This window comes from Vicugna pacos, chromosome 11 (assembly GCF_048564905.1).
Source record: "Vicugna pacos chromosome 11, VicPac4, whole genome shotgun sequence".
NCBI lineage: Eukaryota > Metazoa > Chordata > Mammalia > Artiodactyla > Camelidae > Vicugna > Vicugna pacos.
Genome location: NC_132997.1, coordinates 31,230,693 through 31,247,035, shown reverse-complemented (window position 1 = coordinate 31,247,035; position 16,343 = coordinate 31,230,693). Strand labels below are relative to the sequence as shown.

General features: G+C 36.1%; 1 protein-coding gene across 1 annotated transcript in view; it reads right to left on the bottom strand.

Annotated features, from left to right (window-relative positions):
- Positions 1-16,343, bottom strand: part of RYR2 (ryanodine receptor 2) — a 539,007-nt gene that overhangs the window by 323,802 nt on the left and 198,862 nt on the right. The window contains exons 4-6 of the mRNA XM_072971049.1: positions 13,685-13,701; positions 6,399-6,413; positions 892-966 (exon numbers count right to left, since the gene is read on the bottom strand). Of these exons, the coding sequence (XP_072827150.1) occupies positions 892-966; positions 6,399-6,413; positions 13,685-13,701 (107 nt within the window). The remainder of the gene's footprint in view (positions 1-891; positions 967-6,398; positions 6,414-13,684; positions 13,702-16,343) is intronic.

Below are 16,343 nucleotides of genomic sequence, written 5' to 3'. Positions count from 1 at the left end.
TCATAAAAGGAATGATCAGTTATATCCTTCTTTCAGACACTGAACTATCATGTAGTCACTAAAATTAATTTGATGAAAAATTTAAATAACACGGATGATACTTGCTGTGAAAATATGTTTTAAAAATCTGGATATAAAAAAACTATATAAAGAATTTAAAGAACAGAAAAGACTGAATTTTTTTTAAAGTCTCCAACAATTCTCTCTCATTGGTGTGATCATGAAGATTTTTTTTCCTCTGTAATTTCCAAATCTTATAGAACGAACATATACTGCTTTTATAACTTAATAAAGCTTTTAAAAGAATGGAATTTTTATGTATTTTTATATATTTTATACATACACAAGTATGTATATATATACGTATGTATAAGAGTGAGTAAACTGTGCCTGAGAGAAACCCAATGGATAAATGGATAACTGGGTGAAAGAAGGAGATGACACAGAAAAAGAAAGAGAACACCTACTTAAGAAGGAAAGAAGTTAGTGGAGAATTGACAGTGGAACTCCCAGGCAGTTTTTCTTATACCATTTTGCAATAAGGTACTTTAATTCTCCAACAAATGAACTGTTTAAAATAAAATTTCTACTTTTGAATAGAACTATTTCCAATTTACTCTTAACACCTCTCTCCTCCTAAAACTAGTCTAACAAAAGTAAGATACTACAAACAGAAGTGATAAAATGATAAAAGCCAAAGCAGCTTACAGGTCATCTAAGCTAACCCTCATTTTATGAATGAGAAAACTAAACAGGGTAGAAAGATATTTTAAAAACACATTAGGCTAATTAAAGCCATCAATGAAATGGTATCAACAATATTTTCTGACCATGTATGCACACACAGATCAGCGTGACCCCATGAGAGACGAACTCAAACTGTGCACTCACCATGCCGCTGTAGGAATGGCGCAGCAATATGGCATGTCCGTACAGGAGTGTTCGGTGGCCACCACCTTGAGCAGTCTGCATAGAGCGGAGAAAGGATCGATAAGGAAAAAAAAAACAAAAGAATATATTTCACTAAGTAGATAATATGGTCTCTGGTTCTCATGGATATGTTTAATGGGAAAAAATAAAGTAAGGGCTATTGCCAATGAGCAAAGTGCTGTAGGAAGGATGCTTAAACGGTGGCAACGCCACCACGAAAACCTCTCCTGAGGGGCAAGCAGCTGACCCTGTTCTTGAAGAGTGAACTTGAGTTCAGTAAATACTTACCATAATTGGTGGTTATTTATTCACAGTCATTTATTGCCTGTATTTCCCATCACACTGTGCTCTGCACTGAGCAGGGACTAATGGTACCCCAGGTACCTACAAAATGCCTGGCACACAGTTAAGGACTAAATAAATATTTCTTCAATGAATGGGTCTTCTTAAAACATAAAATTCATGAAATCATCTTCAGGCTTAAAAACCTTTCATACTTTCCAATTATTTATAGCAAAAAGTCCAAATTCCTTTATGTGAGATAGAGGAATGCTTACGAAGTACCTGGAGAGCTTGTGAAAACAAAGAATACTGAGCCTACTCAGAGATTCCAATCCAGTAGGCATGGGGTAAATACAGAGACGTTTCATTCCAAAAATTTCCCAGATGACGCAGGTGCTGCTTTTCCAGGGACCACACGGAGCAGTACAAGCACTATAGATTCCCTCACTACTTAAATGCTAATTCATGCCACAAATTTAGTCTTACTAGAATTCTTGTAAAAGCATTCAAATAATCCACACTAAATTAACTTTGTTACTTAAGAGGGCACTGTTAACACAGTGAATGTAATTTCTGTCACATGGTCTCAGTCCTTTTCCTCTAACTTGTCATTTTAAATAATATTGTGATTGGCTCTGATTCAGGAAAAGTAAAATCAGTAATTTCCACTCTAGGGCAGGTCATATAACTTGTTTATTCAACAAACATTTATGAAAAGAATTGTGTATGTGAGATGCATCCAAAGCAGTACCTTGGTTCTTTTTTTGTGGTCTGTGTTATGGTCACATCACATCAATTTTCTCATTAAATCTGTCCTAGCCTTTGCTTTAAGTGAACAAGTATTTATGGACCTCCTCCCATTAGGGAACTGCCAGTACTTTATGATGACAGCTAGCCTCTGCTGGGGTTATTCCTTCAAGACTGTATATGACACTCTGCCCGAAGGTGGACTATGGTATCCCCCCAGAGTAATTTTAATGAGGAACAGTCCACCACTGCTGGGTCATATATCACAAGCAGCAGTAGTAATTCAGCACTCTGAAACAGGGTCGACCTCCCCTCTGGCCACCCAAGCCAGAACCTACAAGCTCACAGTGCTGTAACTATAACCACAGTAAGCTCTGGGGATCCAGCCAGGACCAAACAGATAAGAACCAATCAAGTTAATGGGGCAACAAACTCAAGGAACACTTTGGAAAAAAAATCTAGGTGTTTTTTGAAGCTAACATGTTAATTTAATTGTTCCCTGGGATCTAAACCACAGGCAAAGTAAGCGGTGCTTTTCAATTGCACCAATTAAAGGAAGAATTAGGAAATTAAATCTTATGTAACAAATAAACCTTGTGTTCACACTAATGCCACCTATACTTTAATCCTGCTAATTCTCCAGTAAATACTACACAAAAGAAACACTTTTCCCCACTCATTTGAAACCCATATTTATTGGGTATTTACTGCCTAAGAGGTACAGTATCTGATGTCAAGAGTATTATGCACAATGAGCTCACAGTCTGTTTTCCTCTGCCTTCAAAATGAGAGTTTTCTCTAATTATTCATCCCTTCAACAATTACATACTGAATCCCATGTGATTTCCTTCAAAAGATCTGCACACAAACAACAAAGAAAATAGAAGCTTAAGAACTAATTCTGTGTTATTTCTTAACACCTCCAACTGCATGATGAATTACTAGGTCTTTTTAGTAAAAGTATTACATGGAACTTACATTTCCTTGACATGCATTTTCAAGTCTGACTTGGGCCCTATCTGTTTCTGAAAATGCAACGATCTGTCCTGCAAACCCCAGCTCCCCACTATGGTGGGTGGAGCCTGTGGTTTGGTTGGTGAGCTGTCACCAGCCCTTCACCGCCCCTCTGCAGATCCTGAAGTCAGCATCTGATAGACCACTTCACTCTCACTACACTGCACTGTAGATGAAGGGGGCCGACCCTAAGGGGCTGTTGCTCTCTCAGGGGAAAACAAAACAAAAAAACAATAATGACTACCATTTCCAAAGTACTCCCTCTAAATATTCCTGGTGTTGGAGAGCCAAGACTCATTTAATAAAAGGTAAACTGGACTTTTTGAAAATATCAGTTCAAAAGATTTTTCAGTTCTGTGCATAGGTTTGGTCCCATTACCCCTGAGATAACTAACAGGGTGAATATTAAACAATAGCGTTAAAAAAAAATCAAACTCGAAAACTGTAAGTGGTAAAAAAGAGTCCAGAGTACAAACAAAATCCAAACAACAATGCTTTATGTATTCTAACCAAATCACACATCAAGTTTCCCACAAATTAATACCAACTTGGTATTATTAGGCATTCCTACGCCTTGAGCTTTCAAGGACCTTGCCAAAAATGTACAATTAGGGGACCCATCTTGTAAGCAGACTCTTTGATGCAAATACTTTTACATTTACATTGATTTAGAGCAATATGCAGTCATAAGGCATAATTTATTCATCTGTTATCCTTCTCTGTGGGGAGACAGAAATACTGGATCACTGTAGCTACATTTGAGGTATTACTGTTATAAGCTTAAAATGTAACAGCAGAAAAGTGTAATACAGAAAACCAGGGTAGTAATGACTAAGAGCAACTAAATAGGTTTATACACACAAAAATCACTGGCTCTGTGTTTGTTGTTTTGGGGGTTTTTCCCCCTGTTTTTAAAACATGTTTGTACTACGTATTTGCTTATTAACACACTCCTAGTGTCACTGCCGCTTAGAACCATTTAATTTACTACCTATGTAACATCTAAATATTTTAAGGATTTCTGTTTTACTAATCTTTTTTTTCTGTACAAAAATGCTATGCTAATCAATGTAGGACATTTCTCATAATTCCAGGCCCTTATTAAGCAAAAGTTTTCTGGGTTTTTTTTTTTTTAAAAAGTCAGACTCTACAGGGTAACTTTTCTATATCCCTTGACCGTTGTAACATAACACACCATCTCAGAAGAAAAACAATGCAACCTAAAAAACAGAATTTACTGCCCAGGTAATACTAAACTACACTGCCAAAATTTAAAACAATAGACAACAACAAGAAGAAATCTGCCTTGGAGAACTTCTTTCAAAACTCAGATATTTAAGCAGAGAAGCCTTTAAGGTTACCTTCAAATACCAATAGTAATACTTGGGTAATGAGTTGTTTCAGGGAGAAAAAAAAACTCTATGCATAAGCCTTCACATCATCTGGTGACTTCCAAAGGCAAACATGAACAGCACGGGGTGGAGACAGGAGCAGCACAGACCAGCTGAGCCTGAAATCTGGTCCACCTGGGGGGCCCTGGCAGCAGGGGCTACTGAAACAGCCCTGCCACCTTGAATAGTGCATCACATAAGAGATCCACAGGATGGTTATAACAGTTAAGGACAAATGTGGCTTCTGTGCAAAATAAATGTGTCTGCCAAGCCAGTTCAACACTGTCAAGAGAACCTGTGGGCACCGGATGGCTAACTGGTGATGGTCACTTAACCAAAAGTCCCCTGAGGGAACAGACTAGACCTGCAACAGGACTAACGAATCTTCGTTCAGTGAAAACCAGCAGAAAAGGGCTCCTGAGCACAGAAGCAACTAGCTGGTTCTGGGAGGCTAACCAGGGTGTGACCAGGCACAAAACCCTGAGCAAATCATGACTAAAAAGTAACAGCCGAATAAAATTTAGCATCTTTTTCCTTTCAAGTGGTTTAAACGACTGTAGTTTAATGTACATACCCTCTGCTTAGTCAAATTCTAACCTTTCCAGGTGATCCAATGCAGGCATGAAAATAAGTCACGGGGATCCGGGTCTTACAGTTAGAAGAAATCAGAGCCTAATTAAATTATTTTAGGTATCCCACCTAGTTTAAACTGACTGGACATCATTTTTCTGTTTGCATTGAGTCTTAGATGAATCTGCTCTCTCGAAAGAGCTTGAGGTGCATGATTCAGGCAACCAGCCATTTCCCCGCTCTCCAAGGAAAAGGACACAGGGTACTGAACGAGGGATCTGGATAGGGGTGAGGCGATAAAATGAGTACAGTAAATGCAGATTTAGCAAGAAAAACTAATTTAAAAAAACCTAATTTCATTAGTTATTTATTAATATTCGCAAAGAGAGAACATATTCATGTTCATAACATTTTCCCAACCAAAACCCTTGTTTCATGATATGTCTGAGCAGTTAATGTCCTCCCTTCCCAACGTAATAACAATATTTTCTACTGAAAAATAATAGCTGGAGTTATTTGAAATTCTGGAAAATGTTTTGGGTCCTTGCTGATCGAGGATTTCAAGTAAGTGCTCTGCTCTGTCACCCCAACTGCCAAATTCTTAATGTTAATGAACAGATCCGTTTGTCAGGACAACGCCCCTGGTTCAGGGTTCTGTCAAATATGAACGTAACTCAAGACTGACGTGGATACTTTGCTTCCTTTTGTTCTAAGCAACCTTTTAAATGTAAGTTCAAATTTTGTTTTAACATTTTTCAGAGTTTGTATATTTTGAAATGTTAAACTATATTAAGCCTTTATTAAATGAACACAATAAATTTCTCTATAGACCGTTTTTCAGTTTTTAGGATTAAAAAATAAATTTCATGAATGTCCTATGAGAAATGCAGCAGCTATATGATAATGAAACAAAAAATTTCAACTTCATGTCTCAAAGAATGACATTTCACTCTTCCTCTCCTCCTTCTCCAGCAACATGACTGTATTTTACTCTTCTCTTTTAGTTTATCTCCTCTTAAAATCTTTGCATTTTTCTAATTTGGTTGAGAAATAAAGAGGTCGAATTATCTTCACTTCTCCTGGAGAAAGTAATTTAACAGTAACTTCTTGTTGCCTCTTCTAATTGCCCAGTGTGTGAATTTCTTTATTTGTGCAGGAGTGCACAAACACTAACCAGCCAGTATAGCCGCCACAGTGATCATTCAAAATGGAGAGCTATAGAAAAAAAATCTGTTTCAATGGGAGAAACTCCTATCGTTGGCTAAGTAAGAGATAATACGTCACCATCTGACCCAAAGATGTCAAACATCATTTGTTGACAAATCTAAAGTTCAAGAGTGTGATTTAATTTTTTAAAACTTTAAAATGTGAAGAAAAGTGCCATGAATTCAAAAATTAAATATGAGTAACCAAATTTGAAACATACAAAGTATTACATATATAGCAGATGATCCAATGCCTTACCTTCATCATGAATTTCTGTGGGGCATAAGGAAAAGAGACAAAATATTGAATATACATTATTTCAAGATATTTTAAAATACCTTATTTATAAAGACTCCATTGCTCTAAATGGAGTTATATGAGCAATAAACAACAAAAAAAATCACTGTGTTGTCACAAGACATTAACAACTACATGCTAGAGAAAAGCTGTAGCAAGCAAAATTCTTCTTAAAAATGTTTTATGTTAGTACTTTCTTTTTCTGTGAAAACATGCTGCTCAACTTTAATGCGTGATTCAATTCATAACATACCTAAGGACCAAAAAAAATGTATAATCTTAAAATTATACTCTGAAAATTCTTTAAAATATTTTCATTTCGTCTGTTGCATAAAAATGCAGTAACAAGCAGCAACCCAACTAATTTAAGTAAAAATCATGGATTAGAAACAGGGAAGGTAGGTCATCAGTTAATACGCTTGTGAAAAGCTGCCCATATTTCATGCAAAATGACAAAAAGCAATTCCTTAGGCATTAGTTTTTGATATGTGAATTTCAAAGAAAAGAAACACAAAAACTCTCTTTTTCTCTTCAAATGACTCAGCCACTTCTCACGTTTGCATTATAATAGCTCTTTATCTTCTTTCACAAAACATATGTATATATATTCCTTTCTTTTTCTTTAGACCCATAAAATTTCTTTGACTTCTTATTCCCAGGAGAGGTACAGAGATTGAAAAAGAGCAAAGAAGGAAAAATGGATATTATATTTCCAAACTTAGGGCTAAATCTTGTTGTTAGGAGTATGTAAGTCCCACGAAGAAAAAACATACATATCCAGATTAGTTTTAAAGAAAACAGCAAGGGGAAGTTTTCTAACAAAGATGTTAAATACCACACTTTTCCCCTGAAACAGACATACATTGTAATATGTATATTTCTAAATAGCAATTTTGTTGATTGATTTTTTTCATTTTGAATATTATAATTTTAAGGAAAAATTGTAACAAATCATTTCATTTTCAGCTTAGAAATACAGGCTGAATAGTTACAATCTTGCAAATAATATCAATGTTAAATGATGTTAGGGAACTTATTTTCCGTGTTGAAACTAACCAATCACATTCCTACCTGTGATCCCCAGTGATATCTATACACTTCAGTTAGTGATATCTAATTGAAGAATTAGGAAAAATCATTTTAAGCCTTAATTAAAAAAAATATTCAAAATTTTGCTACAGAATATGGTTTATAACAGATACTTTCTTCATGAGATTTGTGAGTTTTTATTGATAAAGGTATTGGAGATTTTTCTTTCAGAAGTTTTCTCAGCCTGATTTTGTCAGTTACCTAGGTCGAAAACTTTAGAATTGTACTAATAGAAAAAAAATGGTCAGTCTAGTTCCTGAGGTCTGATATTCATAATTTTTAGCTATGTGTGACTACAGAAAGAGCAAGTTACAGAGGAGAGTGATCTGCATATAAGATGAAATAGAGTGAATACTGTAAATTAGCCAAAGCTAAAAGTATCCATCTACAGAATGACAAAGAGGAGCAGATGTAACAGACACACATTATTTTCAAAAGATAACCAAGAACATAAAGATAATTTGTCGCATTAATGACATTAACTTTTTGTACAAATCATCTATTGGTCCATTTGGCTTATTACAATATGAGATATTCAAACGGGATCATTCAAGGGCAAAAAAGCAAGCAAAATACATTAAAATGAAAAGGATAAGTATATTATTTTAATCTCAATGTAAACACTGCTTGAGTACGATAAAAAGCAACATAAAAAGAATAACAATAAAATCCTTTAAAAGTTGATGACATGATAAAAAGGAGAAAAAAAGAAACTCATGCACGAAGATAAATACTGAAACAAAGAGCCTCAATTTAGGTGTAGAGAATATAATTTTTATGTTTACAATAAGCTTAATAAAGGAATTAACTATTAAAGAGCTAAAATTTCACCAGAAATGGATGACAATAAAGACAGAGTCCAGGCATGGTGCTTTCTGTCTTAGAAGAAATTTGGGGATGATAATCAATCTACACAAAAACAAAAAAGGGGGAAATTTTAGTTCTTTAGGATAAAACTGCAAGTGGCACTAATTCAGTATCCAAGGTTTAGTTTAATTACTTCTGAACTGATAGGTCAGATGAAGTTTCAAATGTGACCAGGAGCTGGAGACATAAACCCCCATTATGCTACCTTAACGTGAAACCCACAAAGAGAAATAGCAATCCTTGTGTTTTAACTCAAACATAAATGGCCCTGGGAGTGTAATGGATGATAAAAAGATGCAGAAGTCTTTGGTCTATAAGCATGATGTCACTTGATCTAGTAGATCTGAAAGACCTAAGGGATTTTCTCAGCATGTGCAAATGATTATGGGTAGAAAAACAAATCAAGTAGCAGTATTTTATTCTGAAAATTGTAATCAAATATCATACATCAAGAGAATGCATAATTATATTCAATCTATAACTGGTACAAAGAAAGAAACAGTGATTCAAGTGATGTAAAAAGCTCTACCATAATTATGCCTTTCAGTTCAACCTTGAATTTTTTTAAACTGTTTTTTCAGCTTCCTGAAATGACTACTGATAACAAAAATTAATACTGCTATAAATGGACCTTTCTTAGAAGTTTTGAAAGACCTTCACCGAAACATCTTCTTAAAAATATATAGATAAAGAATCAACAACATAGCAACAAAATAAACATTTGGGAGCTATTAAAAAATTATCAAACAGGACAATCTGAGAGACTAGGGCAAAATTTTGGTTCAGAAATCCTTGCATAAAGTTTCCACTGAGGAGATGAAATGTCCTACTCTGCATACCATGCATCTATTGAATTTTAGCCTCCTCTGTCATCTTCCTCTCCTTGTATCAAGATGTTAGGATTCCCCATAATCCTCCAGCTGGTCATCTCCCCTGTGTGAGTGAGGATATATCTGGAAAACTCCATTATGTTGAGAAAAGGAAAAGTTATTTCACCACCAGACCTGGGTTCGTTGACGGCTTTTTAAAATTAATGATGCTCCCAACAAATTTTGAAGGCAAAAGAAATTTAGGACGAACAATTCCAAGTTCCAAACACATAGCAGTATATACTATCTAATAGCATATATGGGTATATATATTTGTGAAAACCCTCAACAATTTCTCTTATGATGAAAACATCCTATATAAATACTTAACTTCCTAGGACTTCCCCACTGAAAATATGTGTGACTGCACTGACTGACAGACAGACATGGTGATGATAGGCCCGGGAAGCATGTAAAGGGCCCAGCTTTTAGACCCTGAAAGAGCAATCACACAGGTGATGGCACAGCCCATGGCAGTGCTCCTGCCTCACTCACAGTAGGACCATCACTGCAGCTAGTCACATGTGCGTGCTGGTTTTTATTAAAGAATTCATTATATTTTGGGGTCAGACTGGTAGCAACTGTTGTCTTCGCCAACCTGTCAAAAATTCTGCACAGACAGTGCTTAAGTGGACTGTCTTTTCATGTGCGTCTAAAGCATTTGACATCTATCTATGTATAATTATGCAGTTCTTTAAAAGGGTAAAGGAAAATAAACAATTCTGATGAACTACTACAAATCCTTGTATTTTATATCTGTGACACACTTATAAATCACTACGCTGCATAAACACCTAACATATGAAGTAGAAATGCTATCGAGGACTTTTGGGCTTTCCCTGCTTCTGCCAAGAAAGCACCACCTACATATAAAATAATTGTCTGTATCAGGATATAGAAGATTCAACATATTTTTTTCAAATCATTTCAAACATGAGTGAATCTTGATAGTATGAAAGCATTTCAGAGACCCTCACATCATAGTAGTTGCAGTTAAAAATGCATTATCAAAACTACTATGGAGTTAGGCATTTGAAAGCGTTTTTCATTTGAGCAATTACAACAGCATCTAATATTTCTAAACAGAGTAAGTACGTGTATGAGGCATCATTTGGTCTACAGACAATGCTTCATTTATAACATGACAATTTCTCCATCCCTTTACTGTCCCCAGCTCCATCCACGACCTGCAATCCTAGGCCTCCATGTTGGAAACCAATGCAACAGGTTTGGGTCTAAAGGGCTGGTGGTACAGCCAATCACTTAAACCAGGATTCACAAACATTATTCTCTCTTGAACATAGACAGCAGCATTGGATTACTCAATGAGCTCATAATTCAACACAAATGTTCAAAGATGCTCAAGAGACACTGGAAACAGGGAAGGTGGGAGGAAGAGAGGAGGAGGAGCAGACGGAGAGGGCGAGAGAGAGAGATTTATTGAGACTGACTGACTTTCGATGAAGTTCTAGAATTATGCTATGAGAGAATTTATAAAGAAGCGAATCTAACTTTCATAAAGATTTAAGTTCTATAAGGCTTCTAAAGCTCTTGATCTGGGGTTGTTTCATGTGTTCTGTCGACAAGCAAATATAACAGGGTGTTAAATAGGACACCAGACTCAGAACAAAGTGATGGCAAATACTACCATATTCCAGACCACACTGTAAGGCCACACAAACAGCGACACCCACTGGGTGGGTGAAAATCCAGCCGCTGACTCCAGCTCTCATCTGTCAGGGGAGGCTGCAGAGCGAAGAGATGAGCAGTGTTTCTCACAGAGGCTGTTGGTAGGCTTGGAGTCCTGATTCCCCAAGGCCTGTCCTCAACTCAAGTCTCGAACAGGTGGCTTCAGGAACAGCTGTGCCCCTGGGAGCTGGGACACAGCAAGAGCCAAGAGACTGACTGTGGCAGCAGGTAATGCTGTGACTGCGAAGTGACTGCCCTGCCAACAGCAAGCAGGGCCACCTTAGACAGGGCCAGCCTGGGACTATCCGCAATGCCACCGATGACCAGGGACGAGGAAGTTGTCACCACTAATCTGCTAGAGAAGGTGCATTCGCCTGCAGCAAGAAAGCCCCAAGGTCAAAGATTTCTGGCAATGTAATCTCCACCAATACACCAATACTCCCAAGTGCCCCCAGGGAGAGTCAATGTGAACACCTGACCAGCCCAATGGACCACACTCTCATCAAAGAAGACATTTCTGACAACTTTCCCCTCCTCATTCCCACGACACCCCAGCTGGTCAGAAGCTGCAGGCAAGGCACAGGGGCTCGAGGACCCTTGCAGGGGGAACGAGATTTGGACTCCAGCCCTCCTGCCCTCCCCTCTCAGCCTCCTGCCTACTGCAGACCATTAACTTGGATTAACATCGAGTGCTCCTATTACACAGGTTTGGGCATTTTAATTAAAGAAATAGGACTTCTGTGACTTGAAATGACTTGGGGGTGTTTCTCATCATCATCTGACTCAGAAAAGTCCTGGAACATGTACCAATTCAACCCAGGGGCAGGGGAGACTGAGCCCCCAGAGCAGGCAAGCAGACAGGGTTAAATCACTTCCTGTTACCCTTCAGGTCACAGAAAACAGCAACAAATTCTACCTGTTACAGTAGAATTTCAAATTTCCCATCAAAAAAGATTTGACCTACACAGGTCTTCAAAGAAAGAAACAGCTCAAATCTAAAATTTACTGAGACCTATACATACAATGATTATCAGTTTTCTAAAATCCAGCAAGATACTTCCATTATCTGATATCTAAATGAATATATATTTCAGCATCAATAGGTCTTCTCATTAAAATAACAGGAATATTTTAGAACAAGAAAGGACTAGTCCAGATTCTCATTGTATAAACAAGGAGATGAATGTCCACAAAGAGCTTACATAAGTTGTAAAGTCAGTCACTTGCCAGGTTAAACTGCATGATTATCAGCTCAACGTTATCTCCTCACTTTCTCAGAACTACAGAGCAATCCCTATGGCAAAAGTTTGCAAATAAACCTAGTAAGAATAAATTTTGAGATGAGAAACCACTATGAAAATGAGAGAGAAAAACCATATAGTGAGGCAGATCAAAAAAGAAACCAAAATACACAGAGGGAAAAATGGGAGTACCTACAGATCATGGTAAAAGGATTTTATTCATTTATGTATTCTATTTCCAAGGGAATTAAAGTGGCTTGAGTGGTTGATTCAAGAAATACTGACCTGGGGATGGCACAGAAACACTGGAATGGAAGCGAAGGGGTAAAAAGATGAGGCAGGGACTTGTTTTAGGGTGGCTGATCTTGGGGAAGGAGAACAAAAAGATGAGACACATCTTAGAAAGAAATGGGCTTCCATTCCTAAGACAAGACCAATGTGGAGCTTGGATCAGAATTTTCACACAGTCACAGAAGAAGGTAAGAAATTTCAAAAAGAAAGAGTTGAACAAAATTAGTAATAGCTTAGCTATGATGATACAGATGGTGAATTAAAATTATTCCCAGAAATACAATATAGAAGTTGTAGTTCTCAAAAACCCACACATGGGAGCCATCATCATGGAAATGGTAAATCTAATAAACAAAACTTTCCTTGAATATAAAGGGCTGAAAGGAGTGAAAAAGAGCAAAGAATCTCAGAAAGCCAGGTGGACTTGCAGCTGTTTGGGAAACACGACTGAAAGGCTACTGAAAAGAAAGCAAAATTCTCAAAACAGTGCCAAAAGAGAACTGCATCCCAGCATCAGGAAGAACAATGAAGGTAAAATGAAGCCATCAGTTAAGCCAACCTTAACTGATTCATCACACTAAGTCCCAGAGCAAATAAGAACAAAACAATACAACAATGAAGGGCCTACTGCTTTGCACACTTGGGGAAAAAGTGGACTGGGAACATCGGTGTGGGTGAGACTAATTTCCATTCACAATTACAAGGTGCTGTGAACTAGAAGGATCTCCCTCTCCCCTCTCCCTGCAGCTCTCTCTTTCCTTATGATATTTTGTCATTCACCTTTACTTTTTAAGATTGTATGAATATGTATAAAAGCCTTTTTATAGCGCATGGGAAAACATAAGAACTAAGCAGTAGAATTTTAAGATAAAACAGTCAAGGTTTTTTGGTAAAAGATACACACAATATTAATAATAAAAGCCCTCCTGTTGACCAGAAGCACACCATAATTACAAAGTCAATTAATTATATAGAAACTATAATGTTCCAGGGATAGAGAATGTTTCAATAGATACCAAGCCAGAAACTTACAAGGGTCTAACTAGAGACTGGTAGAATACATGTTCATTACAACACAGCATTTACTCTGAATACTCACAGCACCAGCCACACTAGGAAGCAAAACAAAAGATCAGAGGCAAACAGCAAACATGCACCCGTTTAGATCACAGTCTTTTTGTAAATACATAGAAACACGTACCCATTTTTCCACATCAACTTTCTGTGGAAAGAAAAGGCCAAAATAAGTAACAAGCAAACAAGTAAACAGCTAGCAAGTTTCAATTACTGTCATTTAAATAAACTGAAATGTGGTCCCTGCACCAAAATCCACTTCCAATTCTGCAGGATACAAAACAGTATTCAAACTTTTAATTAATAACGTTTCATTTCCTCAGCAAACAAACAAAAAATTTCAATTAATTTAGTAATCAGAAGTTCAAAAGGCATTTGGCTGGATATGCGCCAGGTACGTGAAATACAACAGTCTAGTAAGTTCAATAGCAAACGTGAACATTTACCTAATTCTCAAGTCTACAGTCCTCTGGTTTAGGAAGTACTATTCTCTAAAATCTATTTAATGAAAAAGGTCAACTTAGAAATGCAGCATCTAACTATAAATCTCTGATGAAGTAAAAGCAAATTTCCTCCTAGCCCAACCTTTCTAGCATGGTTGGCCAAACAGTTCTGCACCTGCATCAGAACCAAAGTATTTTTTAAGCTGTAATTATTAATGAATGTATGTTAGTTTCGTAATCACGTGACTCTTTAAAAAGGTGAACACAATTATATCCAAAGTGTAAAACAGAACAGACTGACTCCTACCATGCCCTAAGATTCCTAGCAAATCAATAGGAATAAAAAAGTTGCAAGATCAAGGGACATACTCCGTCTCAAAGGTAAGTTTCCACCACTGACCTCCCTTGTTTAGCACACATGACTGGCATCCAGCGAAAACCGAGGTTTACTTCAGACTTTTCATGCATTTAAGTTTATTTGCAACTTTTTCCCTTAGAAAATTCATTAATCAAGTAAGAAGCTAATGCTACTTGGGAAGAAATCTTTGCCGTAACTAAGAATCTCCATTCCTTAGTAAGCAAGCTTCAAGAAGGCAATGTGTGTTAAATGCACAAAGTATTAACTTTTAAGTGCTATAAAGTGATATAAAAATATCAACCTCAATATACAGGTAGGATTGTGAAATTCAACAGGTTCAACAGTTACTTATAAGAGAGCTTTCTGGTTTCTTCAGTAATTTATTTATTCCTCAGAAAAATCTCTTCTAAGCCCACCTCCAACCTTTGAATTCAAAAACACATTGTTAGGTAAGAAAGAACACTTTACTGAATGGAAAGACCTGGTTTTCACTATAAGTTTTTAAGGCATTTAGCTGTTTTATAAAGTTCAAGTCCTCACCTTAAATATTAACCTATTAGAGTGATTAATCTATTTTTTTAAATCCTGGGGCACGGGGAAGCAATTTAGTCATGTCCAGTATGGTATAATTATCACTCACTTTTCAACTTTTAAAATGACAAATTCTTATATTTATTCTCTTTCTGGAAAAATAATTCAAGGACACGTGAAATGATTTCCCTTTCATGTTTACCAGGAAAATAGGATATGCCATATTTTTTCAATGATTAATAGACATTCTATTATCCTATTATTATATTCACATATAGATGTAAAACACACACACACACACACACATTGTATCAGTGCAAAGATAAAGTGTTGTAGGATTTTTCCAGAAGAAAGAGAACTTGTAATTAAGAGTTATGGTCACTAGTACTAGCAACAGAAGCTCTTTAATGATCTATATTGTGAGAGAGAAATGGTTTCTTAAGGAGCAGGAGTTAGTTAGCAATACTGTAACAGATTCAGTATCCAAATACCAAAGAAAGGCTTGGCAGCAGCATGTGCTGGAGGTGAGTTACCAGCTAAACACACAAGAGAAGACCTATGGTCCACAGAGTTAGAAGACTGATAAAGTGCAATAAAGTTGTAGCTATGCATAAGTGACGCAGAGCGATTTCATGACACATCTCTTACGAATGTTAACAAGAATCATTTAATTAAATGTCTACAAACAATGGAGGGATTGAAGCTAATCAAGGAAGGGAAGTATACAGTTCTCAATAAACTTGATCAATTTTATAGTTTAAACAATCACCAAATTCTTAAAGCCCATGAGACTTATGAATATTTATTCCAATAATTTATGATCTGAGTATGTGGGATTTTTAAAAAATACATCGATTCCATTAATTTAAAGAAAAGTAATACTTTACCATTTGTAGGAAACAATGAAATATTTTATCATTTAAGATCAAAAAACAGGAAATCTTATTTTTCAAATAAAAACATTTCCATTAAGGAAAATAAAATAGTCATTTAAATACCAACTTGGTTTAGCAGAAAGGACATAAATTAAGACTATAATACAAAATAATTAATTCTAAATTATATTACAACATTTTATGAAAGATGGAACATTCATATGACATCTCTATCTCCGTATTCACATCTTAGTCAATATATAAATTTAACTAGTATATTTTAACAATTTTAAATATACTTAACACATAAATTATAAATTTAGGGCACATAAACATGAACTATTCCATAACCTATAAAAATAAGTTTTATTGCTTCTCTCAAATTCTGTAACTTATTTTTATTGTTTTAGGTAGAGACTTTTATTATTATTAAATCTATAGGTCACATAGTAAGAAGATACTGTGTGCCAGGCTTTGAGATAAACACTTCACATGTAATCTTATTGTCTGCATTTTACATATCAGGAAACAAATGACATTTAAATGTATTACAAATTTTCCTCAACAATAACAAAAAGT